Here is a 19,178-nt window from a genome sequence, read left to right as displayed (position 1 = left end):
TTTCCGCTAGGGTTTTTGGGCGGAGAGGAAATGGTGCGAATCCACGAAGACGATGGCGGCAAGGAGAGCAAGGGCGCGATCGCGGCTGCCTACGAGAGCGCCTCGGGCTTCGTCCGCGGCGTCAAGCGCCGGATTGAGTTTGAGCTCTACGATGACGAGCGCAGCGCCTTCAACATGGTAAAATCACTCTTGCATCCATCCATTTATTGATTGATGTATATACCGCAGAGGCTGGCTAGAGCGCTGGGACTGTTTGGAGGAGCAATCTTCTTCATGCGCAATTTTGGAGATGTTATCGCGATCTAGCTGAGAAAAAAAAAAACTCTGGTCTGTTTTAAATCCTTAGCTCAATACCACATAACATCGAAAGCTTCTTCATCATCTTGAATCCACTCGTCTCGGTCTCTAGAATCCAAAGCTGCTCGCATAGGCTTGGGGTGCGTAAGCCATTGGTTTCACGCTTGGATGAGGCTACACCAAAGAAAACGATCGATCAAAACGAAAGAAGAGAGAGCGAAGGAAACCACTTTTCACATACCACGTCTTTGAATGTCGTGAACTCGGGCTTCATATGTGGTGCCACGAACCGCACAAACGCTCCTTTGTTGCCAATCTGATCGCAGTAGTTTGGAGCAGAGAAGACGGTGATGAGTTTTCCTTTGTGTTCTTGCTCGTAGCCTTCTGGTTTCACCTCGTGTGATCTTACAACAAGATCTAAAACGACACCAGTTAGAACTGGAAGGTAAAAAGGAAGGAAAACGAGCAATACCGAGATTGTTTTGCTCCAAAAACTTCTCGGTCACATCCGAGCCGAAGGATAATCCAACCCCGCGTTTGCTTGGTTGTCTTCCAAGGCCAGGATGAGGGTCACTCCAGAGCATCTCGCACATCAAGCCTGCATGGAGGGAGTTGAACGTGAAACACAAAACTGAGCGGATAAACTAGTACCTTCGTCAGGCGGCTGCTTGAATCGGTCGATGGCTCGAATGTCGGAGAGTTTTACGTTGTCAGTGCTAAACAAACCGCCGTGGACAACGAATACTTTGCTGTTCAAGACGTGTGCAAGCGGAAGAGCACAGAATATCTCGGAAAAGTACTCTGGCATAACGTCGGAGAAGTATTTGGCCTTGACTTCACCATCAAAACCGTAGATCTTGTTCATACTTTGACTCTCGTGATTTCCCCTCGCCAGATAAATGCCTGCAACCAAAAAGTCTCTAGCTCGTCGGAAATCCGGAAAGAACAAAAGGCACACAAACCTTGAGGATATAGGCACTTAAAAGCGAACAAAGTCAGAATCACCTCCACTGAGAAAGAACCGCGATCCACAAAATCGCCGTTAAAAAGGTAAGGATTCTCATTTGAAGGTAGGCCGTTCATCTCAAAGATGTTAAGCAGGTCGTAATACTGGAAGTGTCAAAAGTCAGCCGACGATAGTATAACGAAAGAAAGCGGAGTTCTACCTGGCCGTGAATGTCACCACACACAGTTATATGGCATTTGTCTGGGATTGTTACTTCCACAAGAGACGGAAGACTAGAGAGTAAATCCAAAGCTTCGCGCATTATCTGATAAGCGTATCTGAAACGTAATAATCAACACATTGCCAGCAACAATAGTAATCCACACCTTTTGTGCAACCGTTTCTCGTCCTTGAAATCCTGCATCATCTGCTTCACAAACGCCAAATCTAAATGCTGGCCCTGTATCCTTGCTCCTGTGTAAGAGTCCTCTACTACTGCAAAACAAAAACCAAACAAACATTAGCAAAGAGCTCTCCAAAACAAAACGCACATAACATACCGAAAGCACTGTAATCTATTGTTCCAGCAACCGAGCGTCTCTCATCGCTGGCAACCGCTTCCTCGAATCTTAGTTTCTTGATTGCATTCTCACACTCCCGGATCTTCCTCATTGCATCTGGATCTTTTGGAACAATTTTGCATACCTTGAAGAAAAACAAACGAAAAAAGCTTCTCGTGACACTTTGTGCAAAAAGAAAATCTCTACAGTACCTGCCGTAAGTCCTTGAGCCCCTCTTTGAATTTTCCCAAAGCCAAATATGCCGCACCTCGTCGATAGTATCCCTGCAAGAAGAAAAAGAGAGTTCTCGGAAAGTAAGCACCAAAAGCTAGCTCGATTTCCTAGAGAAATACCTTCACGTACTTGCGATCCAACTCAATCGCCTTGGTGGCGTCCATAATGGCGGTTCCATACTCTTCCAGCTTCACATTCGTGAAGGCCCGGTTTGCCCAGTACACGGGATTGCTACCATCGAGCTCAATCGCCCGTGTGTACAACTCCCTGGCGTGGGAGAACTTACAAGCTGGAAAATCCCAAGGAATCAGCTGAGAGAATCCCCAGGAATGAGTGCCTACCTTGAAATGCCGCGTTGGCTTGTTCCTTGAGCTGCTCCGCTTCCGCGCGAATTGATGCGTCGGTCATGGCGGCCGAGCGGCGCTGACAATCGTGCTAGGGCTTCATCGATCCATCCTCTCTCTCTTGCTCTCGACCTAAACCGAAAGACCAGCGTGGCAAATATCGCCTGAGATCAGGAATTAGGTCATTTCCTCCGCGTATTTATTATGTCTGTGCCAAGAACACTGGCCCGCGAGGATCCAGCGCTCCAGCTAGGGTTTACTTGATCCATCGCCCCATCGCCCCATCGATTCATCGATCCATTGCCATGAACGATCTTCTCGGGGTGAGTGGTGGCCTGCATTCTCTATAGAAGCTTAGGCTGAATGGAGTGAAAAATATATATGTCTTTGTTTACAGGATATTCAGATCGTCGAGGATGAAGAACCAGAGAAAGAGAAGAAATCCAAGAAGAAAGGCAAGAAAGCGGAGAAGAAAAATGCGGATGAGGTAGCTCCAGCAGATGATATGGGAATGACCGAATTCTTTCAGCAGGTTTTTCTTCTACTGCACTCCATAGAGCTTCTCTTTTGCATTTGCTTTAGGTGAATGCGCAAATTGTTTTCTGCGCATTACCTTATCTCTTCTCTCGTGCAGGTTGCGGACATTAAAACTGAGATGGCAAACATTCGGAAAGCTCTCAAGAAACTCCAGGTTCTCTCTCTTTTCTTTTTCTTTTTTGTTTTTCGGTAACTCAAGTAAGAGCTTTACGTTTAGGATGCCCATGAGGATACCAAGACTGTCACAAAATCCGATGTCATGAAAGGTATGCTGTTGTCTCAATCGCTTTCTCTTTTTCGGATTGAAATCACACAATGCAATGTCTCTCAGCCAAGAAGAATGAGATGGAAGCACAAGTCGATGTAGTCACTAAAATAACGCAGGACATTAAACATAAAATAGAGTCGCTAGACAAAGCGGTAAGCTATTTTATATTCTCTTTTGTATGCTCTAACCATTACTGCAGAACATTCTGAATAGGAAAAAATCAAACTGTGGGGAAGGATCTAGCACTGACCGCACAAGAATGTCAATGACAGTGTAAGCTCGTTTCTACTTTCCGCTAGCAAAGCCTTTGACTGACCTTAAGAATAATACAACAGAACGCTGAAGAAGAAACTCAAAGACGTGATGCAAGAATTCCAGGTACCAAAAGTGCACAAACTTTCTCCCGTTTTTCTTGACCACGGAACCGCAGAATCTAAGACAAAAACTACAAGATGAGTATCGCGAAGTCGTAGAAAGAAGGATATTTACAGGTTTCCGACCATCCTAATCCACAAAGAAACTGGTATATTTCAAGCACTTTGATTTTTCCTTTCTTTCTTTTCTTACACCTTTTGTGTCCTGCTGGTAGTGACTGGTCAGAAGCCTGACGAAGAGGTGAGTTGGTTCTGGGACTCCGATTCCGAAGTGAATCTCACGTTTGGTTACTTCTTTTGGGTACAGACTGTTGACAAGTTGATCGAAACTGGAGACAGTGAGACAATTTTTCAAAAGGCTGTTCAGGAACAAGGCCGAGGCCAAGTAAGCACTCTTTGATCCTGCATTTTCTTTGCTGCTAGCATCACTATCCTCGCTCTAGATACTCGATACAATTGCTGAGATACAAGAACGGCACGACGCAGTGAGGGACATTGAGAAGAAGCTGCTGGATTTGCATCAGGTAGCTCGATAAATTTATCAATCCTTTCACGGTGTTTGCTCTCAGATCTTCATGGATATGGCCGTGTTGGTAGAAGCTCAAGGAGAGATGCTGGACGACATTGAGAACCAAGTAAGAGAAGAACTAGAAAGAGGAGGAAGTTTCTGACGATTAGAACTACTTCAGGTGTCAAAAGCAGTGGATCACGTCCAGACGGGAACCGCAGCGTTGGAGAAAGTGAAGAAATTGCAACGAGGGACGAGGAAGTGCATGTGTGTTGGCATCATCCTCTTGCTTGTGATCGTCATTATAATCGTTGTTGCGGTCATACAGCCGTGGAAATAAGTTAGCAAAGATTGTGGTATCAAAGTTTGAATGGGAATCCTTCTATGATATCGTGAGAATCTGATACTTGGAGAAGTTCAAGGAATTTATTGCAAATATAAATTTTAATTTTAAAACTGCCTTAAACAAATAAGATGTTTTTAAAGAAATTCATGATGCCTCTTGATTTTTTGCTCACTTTCTCGTTATTTTGCTCTTGTGAGACTACACAAGTCCCAATTGGAAGCAGGCACTCTGGCATGGAGACTGGTAATGTACGAACTGATTCTCCATTATCACTTGCAACTTTGGGAATCTGCAAGAGTAATATCATGGTGACTGATCCCATCCCAGGCTTGACGCGGCAATATGGAACAGACACGGATGGGTCCGTCGCAAAGTACAACACCTGGTACCTGGTTTTTGACGGATCCAGACCAAACTGTAAAATGGACGAAAGGTTCTCCGCGGGGCTCCCATGGAAGCAAACATCAAGCTTACGAAGCCCGCCACCTTGATCTCTGAGAGCCTTGCAGAACTGGAGGTAGCGTCCATGGGTGCTCCTGACGCCACCCTGCAGAAACGGGTTTGGAGTAACACTCTGTATCCTTGGGAACTGTCTTTGCAACTCTGGCACGATGATCTCCATGAGCTCCGTATCCAAAAGATTGTCCAGAAGCAAAACAGCATCATCTCGGCTGACCATCTTGGCTGTGATTCTGGAATTTGATGCCTCTCCTCGCCACGAGTAGACAATCTTGACAGACCGCTTGCAACCAGTTCTTGTGTTGATCTGTTTCATAGTGCCAAAGTCAATGCGGTATGAATCTCCTGTAGGGTGGGATCTGGAAAAAATGACACCGAGATCAAGGGTCGTGGCCCCGGAGTTCTTCGCAGCCATGATCTTTGAAGACAAGTCGGAACTATATTTCTGCCATCTTAAATTGTCATGCCACCAAACCCCCATTCTGTTACCTTGAAAACCTTGCGTGATCAATCGAGAGATAAATAGAAAAGTTATCTTTGATGCCAGTGAGACTGATCTATCCCGAGATCTTCGAACAAGCAGCTTTGTTTACAATTAGCATATTCTATCATTTAGGGTTAGGCTATGGCGAAACGCGAAAATTGGAAGAACTCGCATAGTTCGGGACGGGCTTGAATCAGCTGGGAGGAAATCCTGGAGCAGCCATTTGATCCGATCACCCCAGCTCCCACCACTCGCCATTGAGCGCTCCAGTAGACCACCCACGTCTCTCCCAAATGAGTTCGTTTGCTCCACATCTTCACGTAAAGGCAAAGTTCTCTTCTTTCACCGCCTCGAGCCATGGCGATCGTCACAACGATGATCCAATCCATGTTTTAGATCGATCACTCTGTTGTTACGCCCGATCGATCGCCGAGCTGGAGCCCGCCACCTGAGGCATGTAGCTCCGGGCAAGCACGATGGTCCTCATAGACTCCCTACAGATCTTGTCCGCTCAAAATTCCACCACCACCCCGGCCACCGGCCCCCACGAGAAATTGTGGAAGCTTGTGGTCACTCCACAGGAATCGCTGTAGCCGTCTCCTGGATCGCATAGGTCCGTTTGGAGCTTTGATCGGTCAAGGATTACATTGGAAGATCACCATTGCTTGATCAAGATTCTCTGATTGGGCGGACATAGGCCAAGTTTAGGGTTCTTGGCAACGAATCTTGATGATAAGATGAAGATCCAATTGAAGGTAGTTGGTGAGGTGTAGTTTTAATGAGCATTGTAATTTGAAATAAGCCCAAGATCTAGCCCACAGATAAACGGTACGGTACTGCGCGTTTATGAGTACGGAAAATGCTTGTACAAACTCTATCTTCTAGAGCATTTGGGCGATTTGATCTCTCTTGTTGAAAGAGCGAGACGAAAAGGAGCGCGAGGAGGACAAATTCTTGTCAACAGTTCTGATGAGATTGTAAGACCACGCCCCACCCAAGGTGCCGAGCACAGGTCCAACAATGTAAATCCACACGTCGGAATAGTTGTTCCTCGCCACCGCCGGGCCGATGCTCCTGGCCGGATTCATCGACGCTCCGGAAAGAGGCCTGGACGAACACAAGAGCCAACAAGCCAAAGCTTTAGCACCAAGGAAAACGCAAATCCACTATGCCCCGGGGAATGGTTTTCTCCTGCAAAAACGAAGGTCAATCGCAAGAGAATGATCCAAAGCTTACCTCCATGGAGCTCTACAAAAATGCAAAATCGAGAGAAAGTATATGAATAGAGAAGGAAGAGTACCCTGCAATGAGATTGTTGAGCGCGACTGTAGCTCCAACAGCGAGTCCGGCCAGCTCTCCAACCTGGACCACGCTTAGAGAGCTGAGAGAGGGGGAAGAGTTTAGCATCTTACGGCTCGAGTGTCAGTGGAAACCGCTGCCACTACAAACATGAGTATGTAACTGACGATGATTTCCAAAACCAAGGCTTGGACCACGTTGCCAGCGGCAGGAACTGTCGCTCCAATCTTGTTTACTTCTGTGAGAAGCTGCCGGAGCACGAAGCAAGCGCTGACTGACGCGGCGATCTGGGAGCCAATGTACAGCGGCACCTGGAACGAGTCACAGACAAAAACAAAAGGGTTAAACAATGAATAGATAAAAGGACTTGGAGAAGCGAAGCTCGAAAAGCACGCAGATGCTTTACCTGAGCCCAAGGAAAGTGTCGGACAGTTGCAAAAGCCACGGTAACTGCAGGATTCATGTGAGCCCCGGAGATATGACCAGTAGCATGAATCATCATCATAACGACGAGCCCGTTTGCTGCCGCCACTCCGAAGAAAGTCAGCGAGCCGTTTGTGAGTTCGTTCACCATTCCTGCGCCAGCACCGGCGAATACCAAGATGAACGTGGCAATGACTTCTGCACCGAGCTGATACAACCAAAAGGGAAGCGCATCAGCAGAGAAAGAACAGCAGGAAGATAGAGTGACCTTCTGGCACAATGTAGCCCTCTTCCGGAATCTTGTCCTGGGAATGCAGAGGCTTCTCAGTGTGGGAGGAGAGCAAGGTGAATCCACTTCCATAGCATGATTCTGCTTCTGCAGATCCAAGTCATGCTTGAAGTTGGGATCCTTCACACTCTCGGAAGCCATGAAAGAATGCTAAAAACGTTTGCAGAAAGGAGCAAAGCAAAGAAGCACGTCGCTGGCTTTCGTCTACGTTGGAAAGGCAAGAATTTATATACCTCGAAACTTGATGGCCATTTCTAAAAGTTCTGTTGATGAGTAGTGAGGACCATCCTGTGAAGGAACAGATATTAAGGAGTTTAGAGAAAAGGATTAGGAAAAAGGTGAAGAAAACATACATGAAGACGACGGCTGCGCTGTGGACTTATGAAGGATGTGTATCTGCCACATATTGCCATCTCCTTGAGTGCTCAACGTCTCCTAGACAAAACGCAAGCTTAGAACAGACTCAATAATGGAAGACTTTGGCTATGACCACCACTACCCAAGAGCATCAAGGAAAAGCACTCAGCCCACCAGGGGACCATTCCCCGTTTGCACGTTGAGCAAGAGAAAAAGAAAGTGACCGTAAACTTCCTCTCATAGCCACAAATTCGTGTTATTCCCTGGGACCGTGATCGTATCCCTCACAAACACGACGTCGCTTCCTTTGTCGAGAGAATGTGACTCTGTGGACGGTGTACGCTTCCCACGTTGAGTGCCTGGTGGAAAGTGAAGGGGAAAAAAAACGAAAAAAGAAAACTTCATCACTCAGGCCCGTGCTCTAAACAAATCCTGCAAGAGCAGCGTACTTTGCTGCTCAAGCCCAGAGAATAGCTAAGCATTCTGGCAAAACTGATGAAAGCAGTACTGAAAGAAATGCAAGCCCAGAGCACACAATAATCTACACCATGCTCACCCAGAAAAGGCAAAGAGAAATATATAAGAAAAATCGATAGAACTCATTCAAGCACTCACCTGGCAACATACAACCGAGCAACACCTCCAGCTATAAAGGAAGGAAAGAAGACAACGAAGCGCACGAGCAAAAGCTTATCAGAAGGTCGCATTACCGACGAAATTGTCCGCGCCTGGAGCCTCTGAATCGCATCAACCTCGCGCGCTTGTGCACTGTGTTCCTCCAGCATCTAGCTGGGCTACGCTACTTTTCCCTTTCGCTAATGGAAACCCTAGGCCTGGATCACGATCGCGCATCAAATCAGCAAAAAAGAGAGGACAGCAGCTCGCGGGCGAATTGCGAATTGTGATCGCGGTCGCGCGACGCCTGCGCTTGCGCCAATCTCGCCAATCCCTAGCCCGCCATAGCCGTTTGAGAAGAAAAGGATATAAGAGGATATTCGAGAACTTTTAAAAACATTGCCCTATCTTCGGGCGGATATTCGCCAGGTTAATATGGCCCGCGTTTCCCGTGTGAATCGAAGGAGGATAGATTCGTCCCATCCTCCGCGAGCGAGCGAGCGCGCCGGGACGAAGATTGGGAAGGAATGAGCGACGCCGTCGTCGCCCTGCCGCCCAGCGCGCGCTCCATCTCCGCGCGGCAGGGTTAGGGCTGCGAGAAGGGAGGAGGAGGAGGAGGAAGCGCCAAGCCCTTCACGAAATCCAAGGTCAGGAAAGGATTTTCGTGGACTAGGGTTCCTAGGATCGCCATAGGGGCTTTGGCGCATTCCCAGTCTTTCGAATCCATCTCCAGCGGAAGAATTACCATCGCGGCAGAGTAATCTTCACTCGCAAGCATGCTGATTCATGTGGCGGAGAATGGGCTCTCGTTTGAGCTGGATTGCCAGCCATCGACGAGCGTGGAGGACGTCCAGAGCTATCTCGTATCGCTCACGGGTGTTCTCCAGCACGAGCAGCTCCTCATTGTGGGGGATACACGGCTGGAGCCGCACAGGTCTCTTGGGTCGTATCGCTTGCCATCGCAGGATCGAGCAGTGTTTCTCTTCAGCCGCCACAAGCTCAGCCCAGATTGTCCCCCTCCACAGGCAGAGTTTGCGGAGAGATTTTCCGAGGCGCTACGAGAGCCGCCGTGCCCTCCACAGCCGTCTTCCACTGCTGGGAATGGCCACCCTTTGGACGACTCGAGAGACCCGGCACTGCGAGCTCTACCTTCTTACGAGCGCCAGTTTAAGTTCCACCTCGACAAGGGTCGTGGGATCTTGAGCTCCAGCCAGAAGAAGTTTGAGGCGTGTAGAACTTTACACCGCGAGCAGCAAGTCCAGGAGATGGCGCTGGAGACGGCCAGAGCCAACATGGAGCACTACTACAAGATGATCGACCAGCTCTATCAGGAGTTCATGAAACACTTTACGAGGCAGCACCGGCAGCACTCGGAGCTGCTGGCCAACTTCGACAAAGATTTGGAGCGCCTTCGTTTGTGTAAGTTGCATCCAGCATTGAAATCCGAGAGCAGGAAGACGTTGATGGATTGTGTGAAGGAAAGCAGCCTCAAGAAGTGGGCGGAGGACTGTGCCTTGTCGCATAAGCAGTTCTTCGCCAAGGTGTCCCAGCTCAAGAACGAGTATGTGATCCTCCAGAGGAGTGTGGAGGATTTGCTGGTGACTGGCTCAACTGTGGACGTGAGGCTGCTCGAGGAGACAATTGACAATCACCTGCATTACAAGGAGGAGCAGGCTAGCATCATTCAATCACTTAGGTGCGTCTTATCTTAAACCTCTTTTCTTTTCTTCTCTAAACCTTTTTGTGTGTTTGCTCTTGCAGCAAAGATGTAAATACCGTAAGAAAGCTTATTGACGACTGCGTGAATAGCCAGCACACAGCATCACTTCGTCCACACGACGCCGTCTCGGCTCTTGGACCGATGTACGAAGTTCACGATAAGAGCCACATACCCAGGATGGAGGCCTGCGATCGAGAACTGTGGAAGCTTTTAGATACGTGTAGGAGGAGCAAGAACGCGATGAGCATGGGGGTCCATATGCGGATGCAAAGCGTAGCAGCGCTCCAGGCAAGCATCCGAGACATGAGAAACCAACTCTCAGCGTTCAAAGAAGCCATGGCTCGACAGGATGATATCTTCGAGGAGCTCAAGGTTGTCCGAAAGGTTGGCTCCGCTTACAAGGCGTGTCTTGCCGAGGTTGTGAGGAGGAAAGCTTGCATGAAGCTTTACATGGGACAGGCGGGGCAACTGGCTGAGAAGCTTGCAAGGAAGAGGGAGATGGAGATGGCCCGAAGGGAAGAATTTCTCCAGGTGCAGAGCTTGTACATCCCGAGGGACGTGTTGGCCGCCATGGGACTCTTCGACGCTCCCAGCCAGTGCATTGTAAATATTGCTCCGTTCGACGTGGGCCTGCTCGACATAGATATGGCGGATCTGGAACGCTACGCTCCAGAGTCTTTAGTTGGTGCCTTGTACAAAGTAGCCGAGGGGGCACCGGATAGCACAGATGATGGGGAGCTAGAAGAGATAGCAGGGACTAGCAAACTGGAGGTGGAAAATACGTGGTTAAAGGCGGAGCTTGCTTCGGCTATTTCCATGCTGTGCAACTTGGATCCCGATTTCCAGCCCGAGGAGTCGGAGGGTCTGAGTGAGCAAGGCAAGGCTGGAGGTGACAGTCGGGAGACTATTGCTGCCAGGAAGACGGCGGAAGCATTGCAGCTCAAAGATTTACATGCGAAGCAGCTGCATGGAATGCTGGATATGAGGCAGCAGCAATGCAACGCTTACGAGAAGCGGATAAGAGAGCTCGAGCAGAGGTTGAGAGAACAGGACGCGCAGATCGAAAAGCTGTCGTCGAGCGGAAACGGTGAAGGTGGTGGGCTCAAGAAAGAAATACTTGATTTGTCTGAGAACTCTGGGCTGACGAATGTTCGAAACTTGAGCAGTGCTGAGCCGATGGACGAAGGCAGCAGCAGGCTTGCTCGTCTAGGGAGTTCGTGTACAGAGGCTAGCGATCAGATCGACGAAGGACTTGACGAGAACATGGTCGTGGAAACCGAAACGCTCAAGAAACTGGAGGTAGACAAGGGAGAAAAGGAGAGCGACTCTGCGAGCGAGAAGGACAAGGAGATAGCTGCCTTGGGAATTGTTCTGAGCGAGAAGACTCGGATGCTCAGTGCAGTGGAGGAGAAGTTTAAAGACGCCGTTGCGAAGACTGCTCAGCTGCAGGAAGAAGTGGAATGTAGCGCTGAACTTTTGCGAGAATGCCAGGTATGGATAGATTGATTTTGTTTTTCGTTTGTCCAGTTCTCGTGAGGTAACAGCAGCTCTCTCTGCCTTTTCAGATGAACTGTGCTCACTTGGAGAATCGATTACACGAAGCCAGGGAAGAAGCAAGAACTAATCTGTGTGCCGCCGAGCGCCGAGCGGCCGAGTATGCGTCCTTAAGAGCGTCGAGCGTGAGGCTCCGAGGCCTTATGGAACGACTGAATAACTGCATCTCAACGCCAGTGGACGGAGCTGCTGGCTTCGTGGAGTCACTAGCTACGCTCTCGAATTCTCTGTCCAGGTTTGTCACCATTTTTTCTCTAGTGGAAGCTCACGTTTTTTCTTCTTTCAGCCCTTCGAATGGTGGCAGTGAGAACCGGGAGGACCCGTGCTTGCTGGAGTTCCAGTCCTCGATAAGGATTCTTGCCGACCGAGTTGCGGGGATCCTCCAGCAGATGATGGATCGCTGTAGCTCGTTGGAAGCAGCGCAGAGTCATCTCAACAAAGACATCGAGAGCAAAGCTGAAATGCTGAAGAACTTATATGCAAAGCACAAGCTGGAGAAACAGGTACTATTAAAACTTGTCTTTCTTTTCAATCGAACACTTTTTACAGGCGAGGAAGGAAAAGATCTGCTTCACTCACTTTGAAGTTCACGAGCTTGCCGTGTTCATGCCAAACTCGGCCGGCCACTGGGAAGCTCTCAACAGGAACTGCCCGAATTACTACTTGTCCGACGAGTCGATCGCGCTGTTCCTGGAGAATTTGCCGAGCGGCCAGCAGTACATCGTCGGACAGATTGTTCACATCAACCGGAACGTTGCCAGGCGCGTTCCATCGCCAAGTACTGGAGAACCATCGGCAGCTCCTCCTCCAGGAGGCGGAGGAGCAGCAGCATCAAGGCCTCGCTACAATCCTTATGGCCTTGGCATCGGCTGTGAGTTCTTCGTTGTTACTGTGGCTATGGTTCCGGATCTTGCTCCACTCAGCTAGAACTAGAATAAAAAGGAGCTTGATGATACGTAACATTGGTTGGGTCTAGAAAGAAATACCTTGACGATAACTTATGTATAGTTCTTGTTTGCTCCATTCTATGATTCAAGAAAGAAAAAAAGCAAAACTTTAGTCGAAGAACTTTGAGAAAAAAAAAAATTCATGGAACCTTGGTTTTAATCCTCTTGATCTTCATCGTCTTCGATCCCAACCCAGCCAGTGAATGCTAGGAGGAACTCCTTGAATGTGACTCTACCATCTCTATCCCAATCCATTTCCTCTGGAAGAAGCAAGAGATTGAAAAGGAAGTGATGGAAGTTTGATGGATTCACGTACCAAATCTCTCGACGCCTATGCTATCCTGTTGCGTATTAGTCGCGTGTGAGGACTCGTGGATGGACTCGATCATCTCTTCCTTTGTGACGTAGCCATCGCCATTCTTGTCAAAGAAGACGAACGCGTCCTCGATCGTCTCGAAGCTCCACTCCAAGTCCGGCAATCCAATCCTCGATTTCTACAGAAACCTCGGGTTAGAGCAAAGAACAAAGAGAAAAAAATGATATTTGGATCTTACACCATCGGAATTGAGAGGCTCGCCCAGGAGATAAGCTAGCGCAAGAACAACGATGAATTCCTTGAAACTGATGCGCCGGTTGTGATCCACATCGCCCTCCTCGTAGAACATCTGGACCTCTTCTTCGGTGAATTCAACCTTGAGCTCTCGAAAACACGCCTTGAGCTGCTCGAGGTCGATCGTCCCTCTCTTGTGCTTGTCTGCCACGAGGATCCATCCAGCACTCGCTCGATCGAGAGAGAAAGAAGGGGAAAAACGTACCAAATCGCTTGAAAACGTCACGGACTTGGTCGAAGGCCATGTCGATCTTGGAAAATTTCATGAGAATGGCGTCGAAGGATTTGACGCTGCTCTTGGCGGCCGCGGCGCGCTGCTGCAGCGCCTTGACGAGCCGCTTCTCCACCACATCGCCGTCGGGGAGCTCGCGCCGGCTCGCGCTGATCGATCCGCCCATACTTTAGGTCAGGAGTGACAGGAAGTCTCTGGAAAGAAAAGCAATGGTGCGATGAGTGATGGATTGCGATGGATTTGCTCGCGCTCCTGGAAATCCCTGGCGAGAATGCCGACGACGCGGTCTTAGCATTGCTTTCTGGAGAAGAGATGTAATCTCGACCGTTGGTTTGTATTTCACCTCTAGCTCTTCACACCTGTCTGTCAGGGCTTGGTTGCCTCGATCGATCGAGCAATTGCGTCTCCGCGAGAAAGATTTCTTCGTCACGCTCCAGCGCTGGTGGATCGACAGGCGGCGGTGAGTGGTCTCTCCTCCCTCTCAGTTCTGGATCGACAGACACGCGGAATTCCTCAACTGCGAGGAAATCTCGACGACCTTGCGGGCGAAACTTTTTATGGAGAATGGATTGGTTCTATCTGCTCGTCACTGCTTTGCATCTGGTAAGAATCTCTAGATCGTTTGGTAGATCTCCTAAAATCTATTGGTTATTTCCAGTAGTTGCTTTTGTAGTGGGTTTTTCTTCTTGCTATAAGTCCATCTCTTCTTCTTCTTCTTCTTCTTTCTTAGTTTTGATTGAGATCTCAAAGGCTTGAATTCGTGTGTCCCTTCTTTCTTTAGTTTTGATCTATCAGATGATTATAGTTAACTGTCGTATACTTTACTCAGGAATGCTTTCGGTGGCCTGAGGAAGCCATGAGAACCGCCACCGCAATGCAAAACATTGTAAGCATGGCTGCCAGCAGCATGTACGTTCTTCGCGACGATCGAATGTACTCGCCAAAAAAGAGCACACCCCACAGGGTGCTAACCAGCGGCATCGCCTGGAGAAAGAACAAAACCATCAAAGACGAAGGAGAAACTTCGATCCATACCTGGACAGCGTCGGCAGCAGCGTAACCAGCAGCTTGGCCTCCCATGAACTGGAGCCCGTTTCCAAAGCCACACAAGAGTCCTGCGAGCAATGCCCACGGCCTTCCATTCCAATCCGCGACGTAAGCTGTGAGGGAGGACTTTGGCAGTCCGACGGCGGGGCGGTAGAGGAGGACAAGGCTGAGGAAGAGCGCGAGCACGAAGAAGGATGTGCTGAAGTAGAAGAAGGCAGTGTACACCACCAAGCGGGGAACTCCGGGCTTTAGAGTGTGCCACTGATCGTTGGTGGCAACGTTGAAAGCCGGACTGAAGAGGGAGAAGCAAGCGCCTGCGAAGAAGATGATTCCCAGGCCCAGGATGGTGTTGGAGGTGGTGTTCTACATCCAGAAAAGAAGAAACCTGGCTCAGGAACAAGCAGCTACTAGTACAACGTACTTTGATCGCTCGCTTGTGCTCGAGTTGATCGAGGAACTCGGCAGTTCCAGCTTGAGCTTTGACAGTTTTGGAGGTGCCGTTCTCCTCCTCCGGTTGGTTCTTGGTTTCCACAGCCGCCATCTCGACGTCCAGCCTTTTGTAAGAAGATCCGGAGCCATCACTGCGAAGTAAGAGCGAAGTTGATTGATCCAGCCATGGAGGAAGAACAGTGACTTACTTGCTGTTGAGAAGCTCTGCGGCCGCGAGCTTGGCTCGGTTGTCTTTGGTGTTGGAAGAATGCAGCGCCGAGCCGAGAAAGACAGCGATCAGGAAGCAGGCGACTCCAGGGAAGAGAATCTCGGCCCGGTTGATCCGATCGTCGAGAAAGTAGTTCATGGTGGTGCCTGGGACACTCAAGAACAGTGAAGGATCGTGGAACGAGATCGATCACTCCAAAGTTGGGAAAAACTTGTCCTTACCAGCGACGACAGTGATGCTACACGAGATAACTTCGGCTACCGACAGACCAACGTATGCTAGCGCGTACTGGAGGGAGAGGTTTCCTAGGCACAGGACGATTCCTCCGGCCATGGCGAATCCAACAGACGGCCAGTTATCCTGGAAGATCCTCCCACCAAAGAAGCCCATCAGCAATCACAGACGAAGAAGAACAAAAGGAAGAAGGTGGTGCGATCACCTGCTTGAGCTGCTCCAGGAAATTGGGAGTCTGAGTGGAACTCTCGCCGATCTGGCCGAGCGTGAGCGCGATGACAATGGCAGCAATGTAATTGGTGATGCAGTAGTCGAGGTACGTGTGCTGTGGCAATCGCCCTCTTCGTTCTAACAGGTTCATGATCGCTGGCCATGTCCCCAGGAAGACGAGCGCCGTGAGCATGAGCGCGATGGCGCCCCCTTTGTCCTCCACCACGTACATGATGCAAATCTCTCTCGGATGCCTTGCTCGATCGATCGATCCTCTGTAAGATCACTCACACTTACCTATGCTCGTGGATCACATTGTCAAATCCCCCATTCTCCAGTCTAGATTCCTTTGAGATTCTCGCTCGTCGGTGATGGCGACCGTGGAAGACTAGGAGTTCCCAAAAGTGTGGGAGTGTGCCTAATAATTCGGGAACCACATGAGATTGATATGGACAAAATTAGATTCCTAGATGCGCTCTTGGAAGAACACTCGAAGTTACATCTCCCTATCCTCCTCTCGCTGGTTGGATCGCTGGAAAGCTTTCTTTGTCCTCCTCGCTCATCCTCACGGTCTAGATCTGGTGAGCTCAATAGCGCAGCGATGTTGAAACTTTGATCGCGCTTTCGTCACATGGATTTTGGAGGAGCCCAAACGCGTCTCGGGAGTCTGCTCCACTGGAATCCAGTGATTTAGCAGCAGCAAAAAAGAACAAACGATGAGCCTTAGGCTATAGTATCCTCTGCAGTAGAAGATGATCAAGCTGGAAACAAAAGGTTATTCTCAGGAACTTAACAAAATCCAGGCACTCGATGCTCGTGAACTAGGAAGAGAAGGAAAGATTCATGCATGCCTTAGCATGCAACTTACCATTTGGACCATTTGGCAGATCCTTCAAGGCCAGATGCGCGTCTTTCTGGAGCGTGATCACTATAACAATTTTGCTCCGATCCATGTATCGCCCCAGCATTGATTTGCACGCTGTCACCAAGCCCTGAAGGAAGAAACTTAGTTTCTAAAGCGAAGTTTGGGATGAATTTACCACAGCGTCTATGTCGGTCTCTACAACGGGTATAAACGCATCAAAAGAGTTGAGCAAGCTCCATGTATGATCTGAAGAAATCGCCACAAAGGCATCGTCCTCTTGTACGTGTTTCTGGAAAAACAAAACGAGAGAAGGAGAGAAGGATATCAATCCTGAGAATGCCTATGTCTAATTACCATATGGAAGTAATCCAAAATTTCCTCTTCGCTTTCAGGAACTATAGAGCGTCTTATCATGATGTTTCTCTTCACTTGATGATCCCACGAATGCAAGTAGACTGGCTTGAAAGATCTGGAGGGTAGAACTCGGGCACTACTACCTAGTTCCAGCAGTGTAAATTTATCCATCGTGAACCAGGACGACCACACTGTTGAACTTCGTGTGTTGGAACGCTTCAAATTCATTCCACGTATCGTCGAAAACTGGATCGGTGAACTAGCTGTAATGAGAATACTTGAAAAATATGAGATAAAACACACCTTTTAAAGGCATCCGGCTTGATGTGAGATTGCTCAAAATCCGTCCCCAGGTTCTCGAGGACGTAGTGAACCAATGATCGGCGCCTGAACGAAGGAAGTAAAAAAGGGCAAAGAGGAGATAGGGCGATGGTAGGAACAAGCTAGCGTATGATACCTGGTGCTTTTCCTCGTCAAGCTTTCGGTGCGTTCCACCAAAGGAATGAGGAAGCTTGAGCAGAAGAGTCAGAAGAGGTGCTCAAAGCGCATGAATGGCCTTGTGGGAAAATGCAAAGTGCGCAAGCCAAGGAAAGCAGGAGGAGAAAAAAAAGGTGTATATACGCAGCTGTATATACATTCATGGTGAGAGCTGAGAGACTGAGAACCGAGGCACCAGCAAAGTCAACAAATGGAAAGTCAATGAAGGTCTTTTAAACAACTGATCCAGATAGACAGGGCTACATATTTTTTACTTCTTTACCTGGGTGATGACAGATTTACCACTCGCCTGCTTGGCGAAAAAGATGGCGAGGTAATCCCGGTAGCACACGGCTTGAAACTGCGACTCATCCTGGGGATTGACAAGCTCGGGGAAGGGCGCGATCAACGGTCCAGCCGGCGGTGGCTCGAAGAAGCTCGCGATGGAATATCTGGTGGAATCAGAATTGGCCAACGCGCGATGCTCGGCGCTCTTGTATTTACCATTGCTCATAATCTGGGGTGCAAATACGTAAGAAGTAAGAAACCAAGATCTACGTTTTACCTCGAGTTGGTCTCCCATGTTGACGATGATTGCGCCGGGTAAAGAATGGACGGTGATCCATGCGCCGTCCTTGAGCACTTGCAATCCAGGCACTCCATTGTCGACCAATAGGGAGATGACATTTGGGTCTGTGTGTGAGCGCAGCGCTAGCACGAGCTCGGGCTGTGGGCATGGAAGATAACGATTCATCAGCATCGAGTGATGGAGTTCCTCTAGGGATTGCTCGATCTGGTTGGATTCCAGGCCTAATCCTCTAGAGACGTATCTCAGCAGCTTTCTTCCCAGATCGTGCATCGCCTCGCAGTACCTAGCGCTGGAGTCGCTGGAGAAAAACGATAGGAATCGATCAAGATTGCATTCTCGGAAAATTTGCGCTCACCGGTAGTGTGGAGGATCGCTCGGGCACGATTCTTTAACGGCATCGCTAGACGGAGGATAGCAAAGGCTCTGGAAGAGGAAATCTCGGCAATCCACGACGCTCGAGTTGTCGAATCTGACCGAGTAGCCGGTGGTCTTGGGGACCGGCGTGGCGCTGAAATATTTCATCCTCACTGCCATGGGAAGATCGAAGAAATCCTTGGCCGCCTGGAGCATCCCATCAACAATCTCCTGCGCCACGCCGTGAGAGATCACCTGAAAGAAGCCCCAATCCTTGCACGCCCTCGCGATCGTATCGGTGATCTCCTCCTCGGGCAGCGTCAGGTCAATCACCGGGATCTGAGTCGAATTGCCACGCTGCGAGCCATAGATTGGAGGGTGGGGCTGTATGTAAGCCTCTGGCACACTCGTGATTCCTTGCGCGAGAAGATCCTGGACAGGAATGGCTTGCGCGTAGAGGTCGATGGAAGCCAGCGCCATAGCCAGAATATTGGAGCAAGACGCTTAGAATATCCTAAAATTTGACTTTTGTTGACGAAGATCTCTCAAAGATCACACTTCTTTCTTGGCATTTTCCAGAGGCTCGGTAGTTAGAATGCATTTTAGCTCACAAAGCCTCAGTGTTTCGATTGTAAACAATTGAGACGAGCAAAGTAGTTCCAATCCTATTTGCTTTTCAAAATTACGACATAGGAATAAATGATAAATGTTTTCTTGCATAAATTTATAAAAAAAATTTGAGGTCTAAACCCCAATTAATAAACCTATTGAGCATTCAGATTTGTAAAGGGCACTATATATTATCTCAAAAGGCAAGGTTTTTTAGCAATGCATTTTGTGGAATTGTGCATTTTGTTTATTAATTCTTTTATATCTAGATCTGTTGCCAGATCTAGAATTTAATGCTTAAGTATTTTTTTTGTTTTTTATCTTTATTGCATGTCCTTCTTTTGTTATGCCAATCTTAGTGTTCAAAGTGATTAGAAA

At 48.7% G+C, this 19,178-nt stretch overlaps 8 protein-coding genes across 9 annotated transcripts; 3 read left to right on the top strand and 5 right to left on the bottom strand.

The window, feature by feature from the left end:
- The first annotated feature begins 17 nt into the window (after positions 1-17).
- LOC112342533 (mitochondrial import receptor subunit TOM5 homolog) lies at positions 18-381 on the top strand. Its single transcript, XM_024664518.1, has 2 exons — positions 18-177; positions 229-381. The coding sequence occupies exons 1-2, from the start codon at positions 31-33 to the stop codon at positions 304-306; spliced, it is 225 nt and encodes a 74-aa protein (XP_024520286.1). The 5' UTR covers positions 18-30; the 3' UTR covers positions 307-381.
- Positions 313-2,556, bottom strand: LOC9658524 (serine/threonine-protein phosphatase 5). Its single transcript, XM_002990676.2, has 11 exons — positions 2,379-2,556; positions 2,157-2,326; positions 2,016-2,087; positions 1,804-1,948; positions 1,630-1,738; positions 1,464-1,581; positions 1,260-1,407; positions 949-1,200; positions 770-895; positions 539-714; positions 313-471 (listed from the first exon to the last, which is right to left on the bottom strand). Exons 1-11 carry the CDS (start codon positions 2,443-2,445, stop codon positions 406-408), a joined length of 1,449 nt encoding a protein of 482 aa, XP_002990722.1. The 5' UTR covers positions 2,446-2,556; the 3' UTR covers positions 313-405.
- A 34-nt stretch (positions 2,557-2,590) lies between these two features.
- On the top strand, positions 2,591-4,456 carry LOC9663070 (syntaxin-132). Its single transcript, XM_002990714.2, has 13 exons — positions 2,591-2,704; positions 2,779-2,913; positions 3,016-3,072; positions 3,136-3,184; positions 3,250-3,338; positions 3,386-3,459; positions 3,522-3,564; positions 3,617-3,677; positions 3,776-3,801; positions 3,868-3,945; positions 4,004-4,084; positions 4,130-4,195; positions 4,250-4,456. The coding sequence occupies exons 1-13, from the start codon at positions 2,687-2,689 to the stop codon at positions 4,406-4,408; spliced, it is 936 nt and encodes a 311-aa protein (XP_002990760.2). The 5' UTR covers positions 2,591-2,686; the 3' UTR covers positions 4,409-4,456.
- A 1,712-nt stretch (positions 4,457-6,168) lies between these two features.
- Positions 6,169-8,704, bottom strand: LOC9658523 (aquaporin NIP6-1). 2 transcript variants are annotated; one of them, XM_002990674.2, is made up of 8 exons: positions 8,436-8,701; positions 7,868-8,084; positions 7,722-7,803; positions 7,348-7,656; positions 7,063-7,287; positions 6,770-6,967; positions 6,658-6,719; positions 6,169-6,464 (listed from the first exon to the last, which is right to left on the bottom strand). In XM_002990674.2, the coding sequence occupies exons 4-8, from the start codon at positions 7,507-7,509 to the stop codon at positions 6,239-6,241; spliced, it is 873 nt and encodes a 290-aa protein (XP_002990720.2). In that variant the 5' UTR covers positions 7,510-7,656; positions 7,722-7,803; positions 7,868-8,084; positions 8,436-8,701; the 3' UTR covers positions 6,169-6,238. The 2 variants fall into 2 exon arrangements, with proteins under 2 accessions (XP_002990720.2, XP_024520266.1); XM_024664498.1 differs by having other exon boundaries at positions 6,309-6,548; positions 7,722-8,084; positions 8,436-8,704.
- A 56-nt stretch (positions 8,705-8,760) lies between these two features.
- On the top strand, positions 8,761-12,679 carry LOC9663068 (autophagy-related protein 11). Its single transcript, XM_002990713.2, has 5 exons — positions 8,761-10,036; positions 10,102-11,551; positions 11,626-11,849; positions 11,901-12,117; positions 12,164-12,679. The coding sequence occupies exons 1-5, from the start codon at positions 9,117-9,119 to the stop codon at positions 12,539-12,541; spliced, it is 3,189 nt and encodes a 1,062-aa protein (XP_002990759.1). The 5' UTR covers positions 8,761-9,116; the 3' UTR covers positions 12,542-12,679.
- On the bottom strand, positions 12,119-13,690 carry LOC9663067 (probable calcium-binding protein CML21). The gene is made up of 6 exons (XM_024664499.1): positions 13,377-13,690; positions 13,116-13,315; positions 12,878-13,055; positions 12,711-12,821; positions 12,601-12,639; positions 12,119-12,543 (listed from the first exon to the last, which is right to left on the bottom strand). The coding sequence occupies exons 1-4, from the start codon at positions 13,567-13,569 to the stop codon at positions 12,718-12,720; spliced, it is 675 nt and encodes a 224-aa protein (XP_024520267.1). The 5' UTR covers positions 13,570-13,690; the 3' UTR covers positions 12,119-12,543; positions 12,601-12,639; positions 12,711-12,717.
- Positions 13,691-14,095: 405 nt separating this feature from the next.
- LOC9663066 (ureide permease 1) lies at positions 14,096-17,513 on the bottom strand. The gene is made up of 10 exons (XM_002990672.2): positions 17,075-17,513; positions 16,772-17,017; positions 16,593-16,706; positions 16,421-16,544; positions 15,548-16,313; positions 15,330-15,468; positions 15,089-15,254; positions 14,872-15,031; positions 14,439-14,813; positions 14,096-14,387 (listed from the first exon to the last, which is right to left on the bottom strand). Exons 5-10 carry the CDS (start codon positions 15,782-15,784, stop codon positions 14,229-14,231), a joined length of 1,236 nt encoding a protein of 411 aa, XP_002990718.1. The 5' UTR covers positions 15,785-16,313; positions 16,421-16,544; positions 16,593-16,706; positions 16,772-17,017; positions 17,075-17,513; the 3' UTR covers positions 14,096-14,228.
- A 628-nt stretch (positions 17,514-18,141) lies between these two features.
- LOC9663065 (probable 2-oxoglutarate-dependent dioxygenase ANS) lies at positions 18,142-18,897 on the bottom strand. The gene has a single exon (XM_024664500.1). The coding sequence runs from the start codon at positions 18,669-18,671 to the stop codon at positions 18,189-18,191; it is 483 nt and encodes a 160-aa protein (XP_024520268.1). The 5' UTR covers positions 18,672-18,897; the 3' UTR covers positions 18,142-18,188.
- Between the last annotated feature and the right edge of the window lie 281 nt (positions 18,898-19,178).

This window comes from Selaginella moellendorffii, unplaced genomic scaffold (assembly GCF_000143415.4).
Source record: "Selaginella moellendorffii unplaced genomic scaffold, v1.0 SELMOscaffold_111, whole genome shotgun sequence".
Classification (NCBI taxonomy): Eukaryota; Viridiplantae; Streptophyta; class Lycopodiopsida; order Selaginellales; family Selaginellaceae; genus Selaginella; species Selaginella moellendorffii.
This window is presented reverse-complemented; position numbering and strand designations above follow the sequence as displayed.